At 57.6% G+C, this 20,803-nt stretch overlaps 1 protein-coding gene and 1 long non-coding RNA gene across 2 annotated transcripts; both read left to right on the top strand.

The window, feature by feature from the left end:
- The first annotated feature begins 236 nt into the window (after positions 1 to 236).
- Positions 237 to 1,510, top strand: LOC135318538 (uncharacterized). The gene is made up of 2 exons (XR_010376700.1): positions 237 to 607; positions 1,240 to 1,510. It is a non-coding gene; the product is annotated as an uncharacterized LOC135318538 (long non-coding RNA).
- Positions 1,511 to 2,159: 649 nt separating this feature from the next.
- Positions 2,160 to 6,103, top strand: LOC105106289 (cystatin-C-like). The gene is made up of 3 exons (XM_064475936.1): positions 2,160 to 2,464; positions 4,902 to 5,015; positions 5,779 to 6,103. The coding sequence occupies exons 1-3, from the start codon at positions 2,219 to 2,221 to the stop codon at positions 5,860 to 5,862; spliced, it is 444 nt and encodes a 147-aa protein (XP_064332006.1). The 5' UTR covers positions 2,160 to 2,218; the 3' UTR covers positions 5,863 to 6,103.
- The last annotated feature ends 14,700 nt before the right edge of the window (positions 6,104 to 20,803 follow it).

Genomic DNA, 20,803 nt, shown 5'->3' with positions numbered 1-20,803 from the left:
GCCGTCAGGACCCAGCGGGCTCAGAAAAACCTCTCACCTCCTAACTGCCTGGAGGAGTGTCTACACCAGCCCGAATCTCAGCCCCCCGCAGCTGCTCTCCCATCTTCCTGTGGGTCGCACCCCACCCCCCACGGAAGCCCCCACCCCCATTCCTTTCCTGAGCTCAGGATGGTATATAAGCTTCAACTGCCTGACGGCCTCCGTGTCGCATTTCTGTGGGGCGCCTGTAAGTACAGAGTTAATTGATCTTTCTCCTGTTAATCTGTCTCATGGCAATTTAATTATTAGACAGCCAAAGAACCTAGAAGGGGGCAGGGAATGTATTTCCAGCCCTACAGTTATAACTGGGCCTTGGGCAACAGGGTCTCAGAAATACTGAGCGTGAATCGTCATTGTTAATATTGTTCTGGATTCGGGGCCAGGTCCCTGCCGCTCCAGCCCCAAGGCCACCGCGGGTCTGGATGGATGCTGACTGACCATCGCCTTGGCCACCCCCAGGAATGTTCCTCTGGTTTCGCTCTGAGGGGCCCGGAGGCCTCCTGGTGACTCTGCACCATCTCCAGAGGTCAACCATTGGTCACGGGGCCCCTTGGCACAAAAGGGGCAGGTAAGAGGACCATCTCAGACAGCCTTCCCCGCCACCCTGGGGCCACACTCGAGCCCCGACCCACACTGTCCTGGGCTGGAGGGTGTGTCAGCCCCCACAACACTCAGCTGACCATGACCTCTCGGTCCTGGGACAAAGAGAACAACAACCAGGTGGACACAACAAGGGGGAAGCTCAAAAATGATGTCCAGCGCCAGACACACACCTTTGGCAGGATGTTCAAAAACAGGCCGAACCCAGGTCCAGGGGAACAGGCCGCTGCACGGCCTGGAGCAGAGGTGGGTGCAGAAGGAAGCTCTGCGGGCACGGGAAATGCTCTCGACCTTGGCAGGGCAGGAATACTGGTGTGTGTATTTGCTAAACGTCCGCCGTCTGGACACATAAAATGAGGCATTTTATTGTATGAACATCACACCTCATTCAAGTTGATTTTTAAAAATAAAGGTAGTTTTCCAAGCAGTAGACAGCGGACTGGAGCCAGGGGTGTGGCTCCCCCAGGGAGAGGCAAGAGCAGCCCACCACCTTGGCCTCCACTCCCTCCTGCCCCTTTGGCCTGCCCCTCCACGGCCCCCCCTGCCCTCCCTGTGTGTCCACTGGCACCGTCTCTATTTCACCCTTCTCTTCACTTCCAGCAGAGCACCTGTCTCTCCTTGACCGTGATTACTGATGACTGCCACCCACACCCACACGCCCTGGAGCTGGGCGGGGCAGCCGCACCACCCCGGGTCTGGGGTGGGGCTGGAAACGGCCGTGCGCACTGGGGCCTGCTCCGAGGGTGAAATGCCCACACAGGATTCCAAAGACAGTACACACAGAAGAATGTGAAACATCCATTAACGATTGCCTGCATGTGTTGAAATAATACGTTGGATATATTGGGTTAAATAAAAAGTATTGTTTTCACCCGCTTATTATTATTATTTTTTCCCTCTTAAACGCGTCTTCTAGAAACTGTAGTTACACACAGTTTCGCGTTACATCTCCATCGGGTGGGGTCCCTACCACCCGAGGCCCTGGCCCCTCGTTCCCCCACCCTCGGAGAAGTCCCAGAAAGGTTTGCTGGTTGAATAAATAAGAGTTGTGAGAAAGAGAACCAGATGAGCGTTTCCCAAATAAAGGTTAGTTCACTGGTGTTTGGCAAATAAGTTCCCAGGACAGGGCGCAGACCCTCCTCTGCCTCGGAAACCACAGCCCTGCTCCGGGGACGCCTAGACGAGACCAGGCGCGGATGGCCCCTTTTAGACCAGGAGACAGAGTTCAGGGTTACCAGCTTCGGGCGGCCGGGAGAGGGCTGCCATCCGGGAGGCCAGGGCCAGCCGGGCTGGGGAGCGCCGAGTGGGGATCGTGACGCGGAAGAGGGGCCGTGGGGGTGGGGTGGGGAGGGGGGCTGGAGGCGGGACGGGGCGGGGAGGCGGGGCTGAAGGGGTGCGGGGGCTGGGGCGGAGCGGGGCGGAGCGGGGCGGAGCTGGGGCGGGGTGGGGCGGGGCTGCGCAGGCGGGGCAGGAGGCGGGGCGGGGAGCGGGGCGGGGCGGCCCCGGGATAAAGGCGCCGCGGCGCCGGGAGTCCTCGCCATCAACCTTCGGCTGCGTCTCCGTCTGCCTCCCAGAGACCATGGCCGAGTCCCCGCGCGCCCCGCTGCTCTTGCTGGCCGCCCTGGCCCTGGCCCTGGCCCTGGCCGTGAGCCCCGCGGCCGGGCAGACCTCCAAACGGAACCGCTTGGTGGGCGGCCTGATGGACGCGGAGGTCAACGAGGAGGGCGTGCAGAAGGCGCTGTCCTTCGCCCTCAGCGAGTACAACAAGGCGAGCAACGACGCCTTCCACAGCCGCGTGATGCGTGTGGTGCGCGTCCGCAAGCAGGTACGGGGCCGGGGGAAGGGATCGGGGGGCGCGGCGCCCGGGGAGGGGGTGGGGGGAGGACGGAGGGAGCGGAGGCGCGGGGCCGGGGTAACGTGGCCTGGGGTTAGGGGCACGGGACTGGGGTGCGGGGGCAGGGGGGAGGGGTGCGGGGTCCCGGGGGGAGGAGGAGGCGCGGGGCCCCAGTGCTAGGCCAGGAGCTAGGCAGGGGGCGCAGGGGTGGGGCGGCCCTGACTGCTGGAGGCCCGGCCTCCCGGGGGGCGTGGCCCGCGCTCCGTCACCAGCCCCGCTCCCGCCGGCCGCGGGCTCTGGGGAGGGTCTCCCGAAGCCCCTCGGGGCCGCGTGGATTGCCGCTAACGCGCTTCTCACCCCGGCCGGGCCTTTCGCGGCGCCCGCAGCCCATCGCCGGGTGTCGGCGTGAGTGGCTGGACCCGCCGGCTCTCCGGGTCGGCGCCGGGTCAGGGCCCAACCTCCGGGATCCCGGGGCTCGGCTGAGTTTTCAACTAAATGACCACGGACGAGGGAAAAAAACAGACCCACGCCTGGCCACCCTCCTGACTCTGCCACTGAATAATTCTTTAAGCACTTCTTCCTCTTAAACTTTTTATTTTGGTATGAGTTCAGACTTAGCAATTGCAAAAACAGTGCATAGAACCTCTAGCTTCTTCAGGCAGATTCCTCTAACGTTAGAACGTTGCCACGTTTGCTCGGTGTACCTCATCCTACTGTGTGTCTGGATGTATGTATGCATTTGTTTTTCTGACTCTCTTGAGGGTAAACACCTTTGTGTATATTTCCTAAAAACAAGGGCATGTTACGCAATACACAGACTTTATTCAGATGATGCTGACCGTCCACTGTGTCCTTTACAGCCAAGAACACTCCTGGGCCACACACTGCAGCCACTGTCCAGCAACCTCCTTTGCTCTGGGGCGGCCCCTGCTCTGTCCCGTGACCTTGGCGTTATTTCTGAAGGGTCCAGCCAGTTGAGGCTCAGACTGTTGCTGGATTTGGGTTGGCCTGATGTTTCCTGGAGATGAGACTTGGGTCACACGGAAGGGCATGCAAGCCTTCTCTCAGCAGGTGCCACTGAAGTTACCTGGCCTTCAGGTCCTCATTGTGCAGTGGCGTTGAGGGCAGACATCCCAAATATCCTCCCTGCGGGGCCTCACTGCTCCCAGAGGGGCAGTGACAGACGAGTTATCAGCTGACAGACGAGTCTGTGAGCTGGCACGTGGTGTCTGTGCACCCTGAAGCAGGGGCACTGGTATATGAATCCAAAGGCTCCTGGACAGTAGATTCCGCCCACAGGTCACATCCATGGCAGCAGTCCCCAGGTTGTGACATCCCACCCCCACCCTGAGATGGGCATGCCTTTACCGACAGCGTGACCCTTGCCTCTGCCAGCCTGCCTGGGGTTCTGGCCAGATGAGGAGCTCCTCCTTGGAGTGGAGAAGGGGACGAGAGAGAGGGTCAGAAAGGGCTGGTCCTTGAAGGAAGGCTAGAATTTAGACCACCACTCAAGAGCAGGATGCAGCCACATAGCACCAAAAGCGTGGTCCTGCGTGTGTCAGCAGATGGCTCAGGACTGGGCGCATTTCTCCCCCAGCAGCAGTGGGCTGGCACTGTCCCCTTTGGGTGGGACGTGCACTGCCCATTCACCAGGTCCCCGCCAACCTGCACTTCTCCACTGTGACACTAGCTCATCCGCCACGTGGGGGAACCGACAGCAGAGGGACCCCAGGACTCACTGTGGTTCCACCGCGCAGGGTCTGGAGCCTGGTGCCAGCCCTTCACCCCTGCTTCTCCAAGCTCTAACGAGGCGCGTCTGGAATGCCTGTGTGAGGACAGGGTTCACTTCTAGTCTGTAATCTCGGGTGTCAAAGACGTGGGGTATGTGGCACACTTCAGAAGTATTCTCATCAGAAATAGCAGTGAAGAGGCGGTCTCTTATTGGCCCAAACACGCATGCGTTCTCTCCTTACGGGAGGGAGTAAGTCAGCCCTGAATGCGTGCAGGGAGCGAGGTGCTCTGGGCTCCACACTGGTGAGTGGAGTTTTGCTGAAGTGTAATCACCAGGCGACTGTCTTCCTGCAGAGGCAGTTTGGGCCCTGGTGTGGGGCCGCCACCTTGTGCTTGGTCCCTGCCCTGGCTCCGGGCGCTGGCCGGCTGCTCGCCCACACTGGACTGGCTCCCCAGAGCTGCGCCTTCTGTTCCTGGACCGGGTCCCTGGCTTCCACCTTCGGGGTTCCTGAGGGAGATGCCTGTTGGAGCGGCTGGTTAACAAGTCCAGCAAGGGCCTGGGGCGCAGAGCCGTCGGGGGGAGTTCTGAGCGTGGCTCTGTGAATGGGGGTCGCTGGCGTGGAGGCGCGGCGGGAGGAGGGTAACTGCGTGTGCAGTTGACGGGTGTTGTAAACAAATCTGCCCTCCGCATGTCCAGGTCGTGGCCGGGATGAAGTACTTCTTGGAAGTGGAGATTGGCAGAACCACATGCACCAAGTCCCAGCCCAACTTGGCCAGCTGTCCCTTCCACGATGAGCCGCACTTGCAGAGGGTATGTGCTGATGGGGGCAGAGGGGTGGGTGTGGCTGTGCCCGTGGGGGTGGGCCAAGGGTGAGTGCTGGGGATGTGCACGTGTGTGTGCACATGTGACTAGACTGAATTTATGAGAGGGCTTTTGCTGGGGAACTGGGGCACTGTGAGCTTTGGGGATTGTTGCCTGTAGGACCGAGGAAGCAGCCGGGGAGGAGAAAGGGCTCCCTAATCTGGCCACCCCGGCAGATTACAGAGAATTAGAGGCCATAAATGGCTGAAATCCAGCCCCGCTCACCAGTTACCGAACTCTCCCGGGGGCTGGGCCAGTTCTCGGGGGTCTTGGCCTCTGGGAGGGCTGCACTGCTTTGTCACCTGTCTCAGGTTGTGCCTTTGTCTGGGGTTTTCCTGGACCTGGTCCCAGCCCCTGGGTCCTCACCCTGGACCTGCCTTAGTGCCAGCCACTCGGGGTGGCAGACGGGATGTGCCCCGCTCCCTCGGGGGCTCTGTGGCCTTGCCGGGGTTCTCCCTTCCAGGGCTGTGCCGGGGGCACCACTGTGGAGCCCTGCACGGGTAGGGGACACGATGCCAGTGCCTGGACTTGGAACCGTGGGCGGGTGACTGAGAGGTCACTGCCGGATCGGGCTTGGGGCTCAGGGCTTGGGCGGTGGCAGCTGAAAGTCCCACCGCCGCCCCGCCTCCCGCACTCTGAAGTCCGGGCCGGGCGCTGCGCGTTCTCCTCTTTACCTGTAGCCCTGACTAACGGTCCCTCTCTCCCTCCGCAGAAGATGCTCTGCTCCTTCCAGGTGCACACCGTCCCCTGGCTGGGCGTCGTCTCCATGGGGAAGTCCAGCTGTCAGGCTGAGTAGGGGCCAGGCGGCAGGCGGGCTCGCTGACCGCCTCTCACGCACGTCCCCCCACGGAGCACCCGCGCTTCAGATGGGCGGCCTGCCTGGGGGACGTCCCCTCCGTGCGTCGGCCCCAGCGACACAGAGGGTTTCTCAGCACTCTTTGAGCTGCTCAGCGGCTCTAAGGCACCTCTTCTGCTTTCCCAGTGCGCCGGGTGTGCGTGTTCTGTATTCTGCTCGATTAAACGGTCACAGCAGCTGCCCCTTGGGTTGTTCACTGTCTCGGGCTGACACGGAAGGGTGGGTGGGGGCGGTCATCTGAGGGACAGCCCCTTGTCTCACGGGCTCTGAGGGTGGGCAGACGGGGAGCTGAGAGCCGGCACGGCCACACGGGCACTGCAGGGGACTTGGGCGCTGGCTCTCGATGCCCGAAGAAGGGTGAGGAGGGGCTACTGCACTTGGAAAGAAGCCAGTCGGTGCGGGGGGTGGGTGGGGGGACCGCCAGGAGGCGGAATATGAGACGGAGCCTGAGCCAGGCCCAGGGCTGCCCCGGCAGGTGGATTCCAGCCACGTGCATGAGCTGGTCATACTCCTGGGAGGCACTGTCATGGTCACAAATGTTCCCTAGAAACAAAGTGAGTCATGATTTACATCTCTGTTTCTGCAGAGAACTTTGGGCCCCTACAAAGAGACAAAAACTAAAATTAAAGTATGTGTAACTGATGGGGGTGGGGCGATCGGAATCAAGGTCAATCAAGGGCGGAATTGGGGGTGAAGTTGAAGTGACACCCCTCCTGCCCCTTCCTGGGTTCCCGGTTAAAACAAGTCTCAGTGCAGAGCTCCACGTGCGGGGTGGGCTGCTGCTTTTCCTAAGGACTGCTTAATTAGCACAGAATGTCACCTCTCAGTGTCGCCATCATTCGCAGAAGAGTGGGTATTGGTGCCCCGAGCCGGGAGCAAGCCAGTCCTGGCTCCGTTCCCTGCAGAGTCCTCATGTGGACCGTTCGCTCCTGAGGGAGACCCCTCCTCACCGCTGACCACCCAGGCAGTGTTCCCAGATACCTGCCACGCTCAGGGTGGCGCTGACCAGCCTCCTGCAGTGAACCCGGCTCTGAGGCCGGCACCCCACGGCATCAGCAGAGCCAGAACCAGGACGCCGGGAGGAGGGTCCGGGAGGAGGGTGGGGACTGCTGCCCCCAAGGAGTTTGCCGTCCCTGTCTCTCACCTTCCTGAGGTCCCAGCAGAACCTTCTCACCCCAGACGCGACTTCACAGAGGGCTTAGGGACTTGAGGAGTGTGCACTGGCCAGGTTTGGGCCTGGGGCTGGGCCCTGCAGGGGGCCCCGGGACTTGCAGACATGTTGGCTGGGCAGACAGGACACAGAGGTGGTGGCCTGGTGCAAAGGCCTCCGCAGAGACTTTCCTTCATGGGGGAGTAATGACAGCCTCCAGGATGGTTTCCCGTAAAATCCTCTGCGGACAGTTCCAGTGCCCTGTTCCGTGCGGAGGTCGGGGTGCTCTGCTCGGCCCACCGCCCAGCCTCCTGCTCCACAGCCCACACTGCAGGGTTCTAACTGGCGCCACCCCAGGGCCCCCAGCGCCCCTGGGCAGCGGGCAGGGCTGGAGAGGGGGCGGGTAGCCTGGAGGGCTCGCCATGCCGGACGCCACCCAGACAGCGTGTGTAGGGAAGAGCCACAGCCCTTGCAACTTTCATCTGCGCGGCTGGACTTCTATGTTTGTTTATTTTAAGCTTGTGTTGTTAAAAAACAGAATTCGGCCAAGTGCAGCCAAAGATCTTGGCTTTATTCAACGGTTCGGGACTCCAGCAGCTTTCCATGCAGGGGCTAGAAGGGGGTCACGGGAGCCCTGGAAGGTGGAAGCCTCCTCTAGGAAGGGAGGGCGGGGAAGTCAGCGAATGAAAAGGGAGGGTTGCTTGGGGCCCAGACGCCTTCTCTGGGGGGAAAGGGAACAGAGAAGGCGTGGGTTTTACCAGGCAGTTGCCTCTTCTTCCTCTGGGGATGGGGAGGCCCCACGTGACAGACGCCTCGCGGTGCTGCCCGGAAGGTTCCGTGCTGTGGACGAAGACGACACTTCTGGGCAGGTGGGGACTGCGGTCAGGCGAGGCCTTAGGTCTGGGTTTCCTATCCCGGGCTTTAGTGCAAGTGACACCGTTTGGGGGCTGCGGTTTCCCTCTTTGTGTATAATTTAAGTGAAATTGTTCATATAAATAGATTTAGCCCAGTGTCTGGCTCTGGATAGACGGTCAATAAGTTTTAGGTATTTTTTCATTGTTCTATTTTGCAGTGGCTTAAAACGGTGACACTCCTTGTATGGAGAGGTGGGGTCTGTAAGCCACCTCTTGACTCTGGGTGGGCTTGTGACCCCTTCAACCGAAAACTGCAGAAGCAGTGGTCCCATGACCTCCAGGGTGCACAGGCGGCCTGTGGCGTCCTTCCCGAGCTCCCTGGGACGTGTGCTGTGGGAGAAGCCTGGCTGGAGAGGCTCCCGGGGGGTGCCCCGGAGACGGCCCCAGCAGAGCTCCGGGCGAAAGCCAGCGTCACCTGCCGCCAGGTCGGGGGACCACCGTGGACACGTGTGTGTGTGGGGGGGTACACACACTGAAGGGGTGAAGCCCAGGGCTGCTGGGTGAGAATCCCCCTGGCTGTGTGGTCCCCAGCTCCCTGCGTGTCATCAGGGAGGGGACAGCAGAGCCCCTTCCTCGTGGGGTCTCGGGGATCCGTGTGTTCCTGTCTGTGAACACCGAGGTCAGCACACAACACACGAAGCCACTGGAGTCTGTCACATAAATGCGCCGTAGGGCTCCAGTCAGAATGTTACTGACTATTTTTGGGGGTCTTGTAAGAGTCTGCCTCCGTTTTTCCAAATGAGGTGATTAGCCTCGCTTCTCCGAGGGCTCCGAGAACTGCTTCAAACAGCGTCAGGGGTCACTTTCTGCATCTCAGTGCGAAACCTAGAGGGCTTTATGCTTCTGTGCCAGCTGCTCCATTTTTCCTTTTTTTTCTTTTTTTTAATGGAGGTACCAGGACCTCCTGCACGCTTAGCACGTGCTCTGCCACTGAGCTGTGCCCTCCCCTCCATTTCAAATTTAATGTTTTAATATACGTTAGGTGAGAACCATTTTCTTTATCCTTTAATAAAAGTTTATTTCTAAATTTGTTGTATTTATTCTTCCAGACGAAAAAATTTGTTTTCACGTTCAAAAAGTAGAATTACTGTGTTTTGATCTAGAACAACATTGAACTTATATCCTGATTGGGGAAAAAAAATGGACAATGTCTAATATATAAGTTTTCATTTTTGAATAAAATACGTCTTGCCGTGTGTTTACACTTTTATTGTGTCTATTCAGCTGTGTGGCCAAAAAAAGTCAGTTACTCTAAGAAAGGAATGGAAAATTTTATTCGAGCCAAACTGAAGATACAACCCGGGAACAGCCTCTCAGAAAGTTCCGAGAACTGCTCCGCCCGTGAGAGGTCAAAGTGCATTTGTGTCCTCTTTTTCCTTTCCTTTTTTTTTTTTTAGAGTCCACCTGTGAGTGATATCTTATGGTATTCCGTATTTTGTAGGAGCCTTTAATGAAAAAAACTATGAAAATGAAGGTATGTATGTAGAGACATGACCGGGACATGGTGCTGGACACCAGAAGCTGACACATTGTAACTGACTGTGCTTCAATTAAAAAAAAAAACAATGCAGTTATGTGAGTTCTTGAGACAGAGGGCTGGACGTTGACGAATTACTGACAGTTTATACAGCCCAGACCTGTGTATTTAAAGTGAGGAGTAGTGGGGTCACGAGTCATCGTGGCCCCTTCCAGCCCAGGAAGGAACGTCCCCTCTAAAAGAGCTGTGACCCTTTATGAGACTAAGGGCTGGGGTGGCAGAGGGCAGAGGGGTAGGAAGTGGCTGCTATGGGTGGGGGGGTTCTTTAGGGGTTACTGAAAACATTCTAAAATTAGATTACGGACGTATTTGCACAATTCTGTGACTATACTAGAACCACTGAACTGCACCCATTGAATGGTTGGATTGTGTGGCGTGCGAATTATATCTGAATAAAGCTGCGTTTTAAAACCCTCATCCCAAAGCTACAATTTACCCAAACCAAATGTTTGCTGAGTGTTCTCTTTCCCATCCCAAATAATTTCCGGCCACATTTCCAAGCGTCAACAGAATGAAGCAAGGACAATCACACAATTGTCCTCTAATGACAAGCCAACACAGACATCTCCACCCACCCTGACCCCTGTTTTCTCATTCCCAGGGAAAATTAAGTTCAAGATTAACTCCTCTTGCAAGATGGAGTCCTGGGAACTGACACCCCAAATAGCCTCTTGTCCTTGTGTGAGCTAGACAGCCTAAGTCTTAAGCTCACAAAGGATCCTCCCTGAGTTCTTACTCAGCTCAGGCTCAGCCAGAATCTCAGCCACGGAGGCTCGGGGCTGGGCCCGTGGGTGAAGGCCAAGTTCCTGCCACGGCTGGGGCCTGTTTCCCTTGGTGACTGCGCACCGGGGTTTTAAATCAGCAATTTCCAAAGTGTAGTCCTGGGACCAGCAGCAGCAGCGGAAATGCCAGCTGAGAACTTTGTTGGGAATGACAATTCTTGGGCCCTGAGCAGCCCTGCTGAATGAGAAGGTCTGGGATGGTTCCAATAACCTGCATTAAACCGCGGCGGGCGGCCCCGGCTGGTGCCCCTGAGCTCCGTCTGCTGGGAGTCACACCCCTGTGTAATCCCTTCCCCTGCTGGAGCCGAGACGTGCCAGCAGCCACCCGGGGGGCGGGGGGAGTGGAGGGGGTAGGCCTGGAAGCAACCCCCAGCCAGCCGGCGCAGCCAAGCCTCCGTCTGAGAGTGCATCTCTGCCGACAGCCTGACTGCAGACTGGCGGTGCACTGGGCTGGAGGCACCCAGTTCATCTGAACCTGGATTCCTCACACAGAGAAACTGTGAGATAATTGATGCTCACTGCTTGAAGTCACGAACTTGCTGCACAGTGATGGGGGTGGGGGGGCTTGCGGAGCAGAGTGAGGTCTGAGAGCCACTGCTGTCACTGCAGGAATGCTCAGCCACCAGCTGAATCAGAACTGCTCCTCCTCTGGCCGCGCAGCGAGGGTCAGGTAAGTTTGTGATGGTTCCACCTGTCTGTAGGTTGGTCCCTGGCCTTTCCTAACTGACTTGTGTCACCTGCCGAACTGAGTGCCCCCCTGCAATGTCTTGTGCCTGGCCTCCCAGCCCCTCACTCCCTGCTCCCTCAAAGTCCGTACGCAGGATGTACGTCAGTGACGTCTGGCTGCCCAGATCATCTGCTGCTGGAGCAAGTCTTGTCCCTCCTCTCTTCCTGAGACGCATGACTTGCATCTAAGGAGACACTTCCCACCAGAAGCTCCCTCTTGCAAGTCCCACCTCTGCTGCCCTCCCTTAGTGTCCTTGGGTTCATCAGGGACATTCCTTGGTGCTGAAGCCAATTGGTATCCCCACCTGTAGGGTCTGCGTCCCCCAGGAACCCCTGGAAGTAGAGCTTTGGTGAGTTGGGGCTGGTGGCATTGACTGGCAAGCTGACCCAGTTGCAAGCTGGGCTCCTCACCCCAGAGGACCACCTGAGAGATTTGAGTCAGTGTGGACCCCAGGCCCCACCCAAGCTGCTGAAGTCCCGCTCCTCGGGTGACCGACAGGCTTAGGGGCAAGCCCCCAACTGTTCCAACTAGGGGTAACCTTTGCCCAGTACCCCCCATAGCAGTTTCACGGGTCTTACACCTCCACCAAAGGTGCCTTCCAGCCTCTCCTGAGACCTCTCTTCTCTTCATCTGAGATGCCCAGTCACTGTTTCCGATTCAGTAACGGCTTCCACCCTCATGCCTCTCACCTTCCCAGCGCCCCCTCCAAGGGCAGCTGGACAGCACCGGTCCCTCCGGCCTCCCCGCCGCCACCCCCCCATCTCCCTGGTATCACTTTGCTTCGCTTCGTACTTCACGTTGGTCTCATCGGCCCAGGTCCTCAGAGACCTGAAGTCCTAAGGACACGTCCCTCATCCTTCAGCTGAAGGAGTGTATCGGTCAGGGTTCGCCACGGAAGTAGAGTCGATAATGTGCATATATATACAAAATAACGTAGGTGTGAAATAATGTATGTGTGGAATATATATGTGAAGTAACACATATATGAAAAGATACATGTGAACTAAGGTGTGCGTACATTATGTTAAGGAGTTGTCTTGTGTGACTGTCGAGCCTGGCAAGTCTGGAGGCCGCCAGGAGGGCCAGCAGGGCGCACCCCAGCGGGACCTACGTCACCACGTTGAGGCAGAACCCTCTTCCTCCCGGGGACCTGCTTTCCTCTGCAGGCTCGGCCCATCCGGACGCGGCCCACCCCGTGTTCTCGAGGGTCAGCTCCTTACTTAAGGTTGACTGGGTGCAGCTGTGACTCACGTCTGCACAGCACCTTTGCAGCGACGTCCAGACCAGTGTCTGGCCAGCAGCTGGACCCCACGGCCTAGTCAAGGGGACACACAGGCTCGAACTTTCATAGTTGACTTTCTTCTTTTGTGGTTTTTTCCTTCCTCTGTTTCTGTTTTGAAAGCTAACCTGAAGGACGTTTTCCAGAATTCTCCTCTTTCTACTTGGTTTCCCCAAGAAACCTGACTGTAGGCACAGAAGGTCCTGAGCACAGGCCCTCGCGGTGCCTTCCTGGCCTCCAGCTTCGCGGCGATAAAGCGGAGAAGACAACGAATTACATTCAGAATCAGAGCAAGGAGCGGGCGACATCAGCAAGACCGCTGCTCTGAGCCGCACCACCGACTGGCCGTGCTGGGGGCACCCACCTGGGCCGCAGGTTCCCCTTTTGGAACAAGAGCTGTGGCTGGGCTGGCCCTTGTGGTTCTTCCTGTGACTGCAAGACGTCCTGAGCCGTAACCATCAGGAAACATTGAAAGAGACAAGGTTTATTGCTCACAGATCCTGGATGGTGCAGGGCGCAGCTTGGCGGGTAGAGAGAGAACGCTAGGCTGGGGTTCTGCTTTTATTGAGATGGAGGCTGGGGGCCTAGGGTTTCACAGGGTCACCCTTTACTGATGAATTTAAAACACAAGAGTGCGAATTAAAGCTCAGGAAGAAAAATGGGGCGAGGGTGGAGTGGCCAAATGGCCAGTTATCTAAATCAGCTGAAGACCCCTAAGACGAAGGAGCCAGGCCCTGGCGGGGGCAGGGAGGACCGGCTCCTGGTCTAGCCACGTGGCCGGCAATGCGTTTATCCAAGAAAGCCACCTTTGAAACAGACGCCTCTCCAAGCAAAGCTTAGGCCAGGCACGTGCATCATGAAAGGAAAAGCCAGCTATGAAGGGTTACGGTACAACTCCCCGGAGTTCAGGGGAAGGACTTCAACGGCCTGGGTGCTGGTACATTGTAATGAAGAAATTACGCATCTAAATGGGGCTAGAGTGGCAGATCCTGTAATAATTACACAGGCAAAGATCTGAAATCCAGTTCACAGCCACTGCCCCAAACCTGAAGCGTCCAGCCCTAAAATGGCTCGCTGATCTCGGCGGCCGTGGGAATCTGGTCAGAAGTTTGGGTGACGCTGTGAGACATTGTAACGCCCTGGGCCACCCGGTCCAGCAGGTCTGACCCGTCCTGAGTTGACAGGTTGCTCCACATCTCACTGAACCAGTGATGCAAGTTTGAGAACACAGGAGTTCAGTGAAGGGTTGTGTCTCATCTTGGGAGGCAGTGATGCAACACCCGAAGTTAGGCCTGAAAGGTGTAAGTTTTTGCATCAGGTGTTTAATAAGAAGCATTTCTATGGAAACAAAAGAAAAACAAGAGTTGATGGTTGGAGCGGACGATAAACACAGTCTGAGCCCTGAGCTGGCCAGTCCAGGGGATTTCCAGATGTCCACGCATCTTCCCGTGGAGTGAGGGCAGAACCGCCAGACAGACAGAGCACAGCGAGTGAAGTGGCACCAGTTAGTCCTTATCCGCCAGTGATCACTTTACAAAAGCGGATTAAACTCACCCATCAAAACACTAGAATGACTGAATGGATAAAAAAGCAAGACCCAACCGCACGCTGTCTACAGGAGACTCCCCGTGGACTCAAGGACACACACAGGCTGAACGTGAGGGGCTGGAAAAACGTATTCTGCGCAAATAGGAACCAAAGGCAGCAGGGGAAGCTGTCTTTACCTCAGACAAAATAGACTTCAAGTCAAAACTGTCACAGGAAACAAAGCGTCATTACATAACGATGAAAGTGACATTGCAACAGGGAGAAACAACAATTATAAACATATAGACATCCAACCTCAAAGCACCTCAACACGTGCAGCGGACGGAGAAACAGACAGCAACGCGATGACAGGTGGAGACTTCAATATCCTGCCTCCAAGGCATCCAGGAAGAGCGTTCGTAAGGAGAGAGCAGGTGTGAACACTGTAGACCCAATGGACCTCGCGAGCGTATACAGAACATCCCGCCCAACCGCGGCAGGGCTCGCATTCTTCTGAGCACACAGGGAGCTTTCTGAGGACAGATCACAGGCCGGGGCACAAAATAAGTCTTGACAAGTGTAAGATAATTAAAATCATTCCAGGTATTATTTCTGACCACAAAGGAATAAAACAAGCAATCAATTTCTTAGGAAATCATGGAAACGCACAAATGCATGGAAATTAAACAACACATTCTTCAACAATCCTTGGGTCAAAGAAGAAATCAAAACAGAAATTAGAAAATCTCTTTTAAGACAAATGAAAACAAAAACAGATACCAAAACCTAAGTTCTTGTCTTTAGAAAATACGCTGAAGTAGTTAGGGGTGTAGACACAATAATACAACGAATGTAAAAAGGGGAAATGGTATTGGAAATGTGTCCAAATGGTAATGATTGTGAGTCTGGGTACACGGGACTTCCTGTGCTAGGTTTGATACAGGAAAAACGGATGTGGGGCAAGAGGAGGGCCGTGTCCCATGTCTCGGTGGAGCCCCTGAGACGTGCCCCACCAAGTGTGGGTCCTTGGCTTCGTGCAGGAAAGAATTCAGGAGCGAGCCACAGTTGAGTGAAGGTAGATTTATTTAGAGAGATAACATAGTGTATGGAGTGCAGGCTGTTCCAGAAGGCGAGAGAAAGGCCACGAGGTGCAGGGTTGGGTGCTCAGGTTAGAGTAAAAGTAGGTGCACACGCCATAGACAGAGCGCGGGCTGTCTCCAAAGAGGAGGGAGGGAGAGAGGCGGCCACGAGGTGTGGTGTTGCCAGTTCCTATGGGCTCCAGAGCTTCACATGCTAACGAGTGGGAGGACCATTCCCACTGCCCTGGGGAAGGGGCTGGGATTCCCAGGAATTGGGCCACAGCCCACTCTTTGACCTTTTATGATTAGCTTTGCCACCGTCATGGCGCCTGTGGGCATGCTACTCACCATGCTAGTATGTTACAATGAGCGTAAAGTGAAGCTCGAGGTGTCCTGGAAGTCAATCTCCTGCCATCTTGATCCTCAAGGCCGACTGGGAGTTGACCCTTCCACCACTTCGGTGTTAATGGCTGCGTCATTCCTTGAATGGCTGTGCCCTGCCCCCTTCCCTCCTGTCTCAGGTTTACAAGTTCTCTGTAAGTTTTAAATTGTAGCAAATAAAAGTTTAAGGGAAAAACAAGATCAGAGAAAGAACCAAAGACCTCATGACCCACGCGACCATGCCCAGCTGCCAGGGGACTGGGAGCCAGTGTCCAAGCAGGTGGTCACGTCACGTGCCAAACCGCAGCTCCAGAGGTGTGTCATTCAAGAAAAGAGAACAGATACACAGCAAGAGAGAGCACTGGCTCCAACTGTTATCCACACAAGTAAAAAACTGAGTTTCTCCGCTTGTTGTGTTCTGTAAGTTATACTTCTCTGGCCGTGAAATTAACAGAACTGACCTTACTCAGATGAGAAGTACACCACCCCCCTCACGTGGCCGCAGAACCAGGGAGGAGACCGCCGCCTGCAGGAGACAGCTTCCTGCTCTCGTCAGTCCTGGGCCCACCTCCTGGGAGAGTCACAGCCTCCTGAGAAGGCCGTCTTCGCAGGGCCCCCCTCCCACCTCCTCCGCCTGGCAGTACCCTCCCCCCAAAACCTTGGCGGAGCCCAGCAGGGAGCAGCTGGCAGAACGGAAGAGAAGGCCGTCACTGGCGACCTGGAAATGTGGTCGCTGCACCTTGTTCTAAATACATCTCCCCATTTAAGCTTCCACCTGGCGTGTGTGCAAATGGTTTCCACCTTTTAATAGCTCTGTTCTCTCTTTACATCTGTGTGTAAGAGAGAGGAAGAGGGACACCCTGGTGGGCTAGACCCTTCACTTGCCTTGGAGAGGCGAGAGACATAACGTCTCACAGAAATGCGGGCGCAGGAATTTGGGGAGGTGTGAGCAGTGCCCAGAGGGTGGCTGAGTGGAGTCAGGTGGAGACTGACTGGCAGGGCAGACCAGGTGCGGAGCCACAGCCCGTCTTCCCAGGTGCACGTCTAAGCCCACGGCGGGACGGGGCGGCTCCGGGCCGAGCGCACTCTCCCGGGGCTAAATTTGGCGCCCTGAGCTCTCGTTGAGGGGTCCGCTGGTTGCTGAGAGGTTTCTGTTTGGTTGGTTGGGATGTTTCAGCGCCGGGAAAAGTGAACGCTACTGTGATTTCAGCTTTTTTCCCGAAGCGATCTTGCAATCTCATGAGACGGGGCAACGTGCAAGCTCTAAGGAAGGATGTCCGGGGAGAGGGAGGGGCGCAGAGGCCAGGGTGGCGGGAGCCTGAGGGCAGGGCCTGCCACCCCAGGGTCTGCCTGCGAAGCCCAGGCCTTGCGCTCTTGGACACACGCTGGTGAACGAAGCTCTCCCATGGTTAGCCGAGACTGTTTCGTTGGAAAATCTAAAGATAAATGCCACAAACCTCTCTCTGAGTGACTCCTGGGTGTCCCTGGGCACCGTCCTTTCCTTCCGCACTGCTCCTCGCCGGATGCCCTGTGGAGGACACCCCACGGAGGAGGGCCTCCCCTCAGCCCGGCCCCCCCGCCCCACCCCATCACTCTGAGGTCCCACAGCTTCTCCCTGCGTTCACGGGGATGCAAAAAGCTGAGAAGCACTATTTTACTTTTTTCTAAAGGACTTCAGTACTGACAGAAAGTGCAGATGCTCTTGAGATTAAGTCCCATCTGCTCCAAGCGCCGTCCGGGCTCTGGGAGCCGGTCCTCATGTTCCAGCTCTCCCAGGGTCTCCCTGTGGCTGGTCTGGTCACAGGCTTGCCCTGCTGACCCGAAGTGGGCAACTACCAGACGGACAACGTCGGCTCTCCGCTGTGCCCGGGCCAGGGGCCCACGCACCCCCGCCTCCGACGGTACACACACATCTCAGTACCGCCGAGGGCCACCTTTGACCTCGACCCCCTGTATGTGGACAGCAGAGAAGATCCCGAGGCTAGTTCCTTAGCCTGAAGTCACAGGGCGGGTGGGGAGGCTGGAGAAGGACGTCGGCTTGGTCCAGAACAGCTGACATGCCTGGAAAAGTTAAATAGATGGAAAATGGACTGAGTCAGATGTTATTCCCCCAAAGGGAGGGTCATCTCTGCACTGAGTTTCCTGTGCGATGTTTTCAGAGGAAGCGCCCGTGTTGGGCATCTGTGGCTGATCTCCAAACACCACCAGCTGAGGAAGTGGAAATTTGGCTGAGTTGATGGAAACTTGCTCAGGAGACCCAAAATGGACTCTGAACGGAGTCGTCCCAAGGAGAAAGCGGGCACCGTCCATGCCGGGGAAGCAGTGAAGGCAAAAAGGACAGGCCTGTCACTGGCTGCGTCTAGAGAGACCAGTCTGAAAAGAGCAGCGGCAAGCCTGACCAGAGCATCAGAATGACCGTCGGGGGCTCCGTGCGCAGTGAGAGAGCACCTGGAGGGGGGCAGATCCAGACACCTGTGCAGAAGGGCTTCCGCGACATGGGCCGCAGAGGTGGAGGGAGGTGCCTGGCCCGGAAGTTCCCAGGCCCGGGGATAGTGGGCAGCTCCCTCTGATTTCATCCCAGAGGAGAACAGGGGCCCAGGAATGGGGGGAGGTGCCGGGAGCCAACGGCTGCCCACGACCCACGTGGGAACTTGACCTGAGATCACATGCAAGAGGAGGGGAGGGGCTGGGAAAGCTGGGGATGGTGCTGGGTTCCCAGCTGCGAGGGCAGGACACAGGGACTTGACCCCAAGCTTCCCAACACTTGGAATTTGAAACTGGGAGGGCAAGTTTGGTTATCAGAGCCTTTCAAAGAGGCAGCCATCCTCCAGGATTCTCCAGGATGAGTTTTCCTGAGCTCCTCCCGCCCTCTCCTGGGCCACGCTGTGAGGATCCATGCTGTTCACAGGCCTCCAAACCTTCCCTCAGGGGTGAATGTACGGACATCACTTCGAATATACAGGGGCCTGGCCCTCGGGATGGGGAGGCCACAGACACTGGCAGGAGAGACCCGTTTTTCAGGCTCCTCCAGTGACAAAGCGAGGGGCCTCTGTGGGCTCTGCTGGCCTGGCGGGACACTTGCCATCCATCCAGGGGTCTCAGGACTTATGAATGCCTCCGCTGCCTGTTCCCCCTGGAAATCCACCAAGACGTGCCTACAATTGCTGACAACCCCAACCTGCCTCCAGACTTGCATGTTGATTCTCCAGCTAAAAGTCATGCTGCTTGCGCTTCCGTTTCAGTTTTAAGAGCTTAAATCCGGCTGAGAAGAGACAGGCTATTGTGCGGTTTTTGTCTGGTTAAACCACTTTATGGAAACACGCTTGGCATACAACCGATGTCTACACTTAAGTGTCGGGAGACTAGGGCCCATCAGACCAACCTACGCAATCTAGGCCGTCGACTGCTCGCCGCCCCCACGGGGCGCCTGCCCGCTCGGGGTTTAGCAGTTGCTTCTCTTTCCTGGCAACAGCACACACCACGGACCCCCCAGCTCGGGTTCAAGTGCACGGAAGGCCTGCTGTCGCACAGTCTGTGCCCAGAAAGTGCTTGTCTTATAGCTAAAGCTTTGTCCCTTCTGACCAACATCACCCACTCCCCTCCCTCAAGCCCTGGGAGACCCCCCCCCCCCGCTTTCTGCTTCTGTGACTTTGACGACTTTGATTTCCTCCTTAAAATGGAGCCACGCAGAGTTCTGTCCCACGTCTGGCCTCTAGCGCCGCCACGTGGGGGCGACCTCCTTCTGCTCTGAGGTGGCTCACTCGTCCACAGATGCAGCTCTCGGCAGTCTCCCTGCACAGCTTCCTCCTTCTCACACGTGACTCCCGTCTCCCTTGTTCCCTGCAAATGGCAACTTGCAACATGACAGCCTTGGGCCAGGACTGAGTCCTGTACTTGGAGACCGGGGAACAGTGACCATGGCACTTGACCAAAAAGTCTCCCTTTCTTTAAAGATAAGAGGCTGGGGGCTCATTTCCCTGGGAACAGGCAGCCAAGATCTCAGGGGAGGATGAGCTGTGAGCACACAGTGGGCATCGTGAATGTAGGGACCCCGCGAGCGGGAAGGTGAGGCAGTGTCAGAGCTTCCCCCCAACCCCAGGAAGCCCCCGGCTGTGAGCGAGTCTGTGCAGGGACAGGCTGGCAGGTTCACAGCAACCCCTCTCCCCACACAGGCCCCACCTGCTCGCGGACACCTGGCTTCTGGACACCCACCTTTTTCTCTCTCACCAGCATGGTGTTCTGACCCCTCCCCTGAGCTGGTGCAGCCCCCAGACCATCCTCCAGCCCCAAGTCCCCAGCCCACGTGGGGTGGATTTCTCACTGTGGCTCCACTGCATCCAGGCCCGGGGGCCCTGAACCGAGCTGCTCAAAGTGTGGTCCAGAGGCAGGAGCGGCAATGGCCCCGGGAACGGGCTAGGGTGCGGATGCCCAGGGCCTGCCCAGACTGGGGTCAGAATCCCGCAGGGCCGGGGAGGCCCAGGAGCAGGGCACCCACAGGCCTCTGGGGGACTCCGGTCCCCTCTGAAGGTCTCAAGGAGCCGGGAACAGAGGCTAAAGGCCTATGTCAGGGCACAGAGCTGAGGCCTGGATTGGAAAGAGTGTGTTGTGGGGTCATCCCAGAGCTGCCTGAGCCGCCCCAGTGGGAGGCTGGGAAGGTGTCTTCTGCAGAAACAGACTCTGCACAGGAAGCAGTGTCCTCTGTGCCGTGTCCTCTGTCTCCCGTGGACACAGCTCAGCCTCCCTGAGCACGCTGGGTCCACCCCCGACCCCCGCCTCTCTGCTCCTCCTACACTCACGCTTCCTCCCCTAACGACACCCCAACAAAAGGGGCGTGGGAGGCCACCGTGGGTCGGTGGAGGGGGCGTGGCCATCACACAGCAAGGTTGACCACCCCGGAGCGGAGTGGGGGCGGGAAGGGAGACGCAGGGGCTGGCCGGCAGCTCCGGGGCCCAGGAGTGTCCAGGACCTGCACGTCCTCTGACCTGGCGCCAGCCCAGGGGCCACGAGCCTCACTGCTCCACAACTCGGGGGGTTGGGGGCCACGTGGGACGAGGCCACGCCCGCACCTGTCAGGACCCCGGCCCCTGCTGCCTTCTTAGCATGAATGCCCTCGACGTCTGGGCAGGCGCCTCTGCCGCCCTCAAAGCCGGCCCTCGGCAACCCCTCCTCTGCGGCCCTGTCCCTCCTCGTCCCGCTGACCCTCACCCACTGCTGTGCCCACGGACCACCTTCCTCCGAAACCTCTCGCGACTGAGTCCTCGATTCGGAGTCTCGGTCTGGGGCCTCCAGGCAAGCCTCCCTCCCCCGGAGGGGTCCAGGGGCGCCTGCGCTGGGCTTCCGCTGCAGCGGGCCCTCCTCCACGGCCGGCCCCTCCCGCCCCCGCCTGGCTCCTGTGTCTCTGCCCTGGGCCCGCGGGAGCTCTATCAGCTTCGGAAGGAGGAGGCAGGGTCACAGGAGGGAAGACACAGGGTGCAACGCCAGAGGGAGGCCCAGCGGAGGAGTGCG

Source organism: Camelus dromedarius, chromosome 18 (assembly GCF_036321535.1).
Source record: "Camelus dromedarius isolate mCamDro1 chromosome 18, mCamDro1.pat, whole genome shotgun sequence".
Lineage (NCBI taxonomy): Eukaryota > Metazoa > Chordata > Mammalia > Artiodactyla > Camelidae > Camelus > Camelus dromedarius.
The sequence above is the reverse complement of the archived record's forward strand: the minus strand, read 5'-3'. Positions and strand labels throughout refer to the sequence as shown.

Coding starts and splice junctions, on each gene's coding strand:
- LOC105106289 (XM_064475936.1), top strand. CDS start 2,219: ATGGCCGAGTCCCCGCGCGCCCCGCTGCTCTTGCTGGCCGCCCTGGCC. Junction 2,465..4,901: donor TGGTGCGCGTCCGCAAGCAG/GTACGGGGCCGG, acceptor CCGCATGTCCAG/GTCGTGGCCGGGATGAAGTA. Junction 5,016..5,778: donor ATGAGCCGCACTTGCAGAGG/GTATGTGCTGAT, acceptor CTCCCTCCGCAG/AAGATGCTCTGCTCCTTCCA.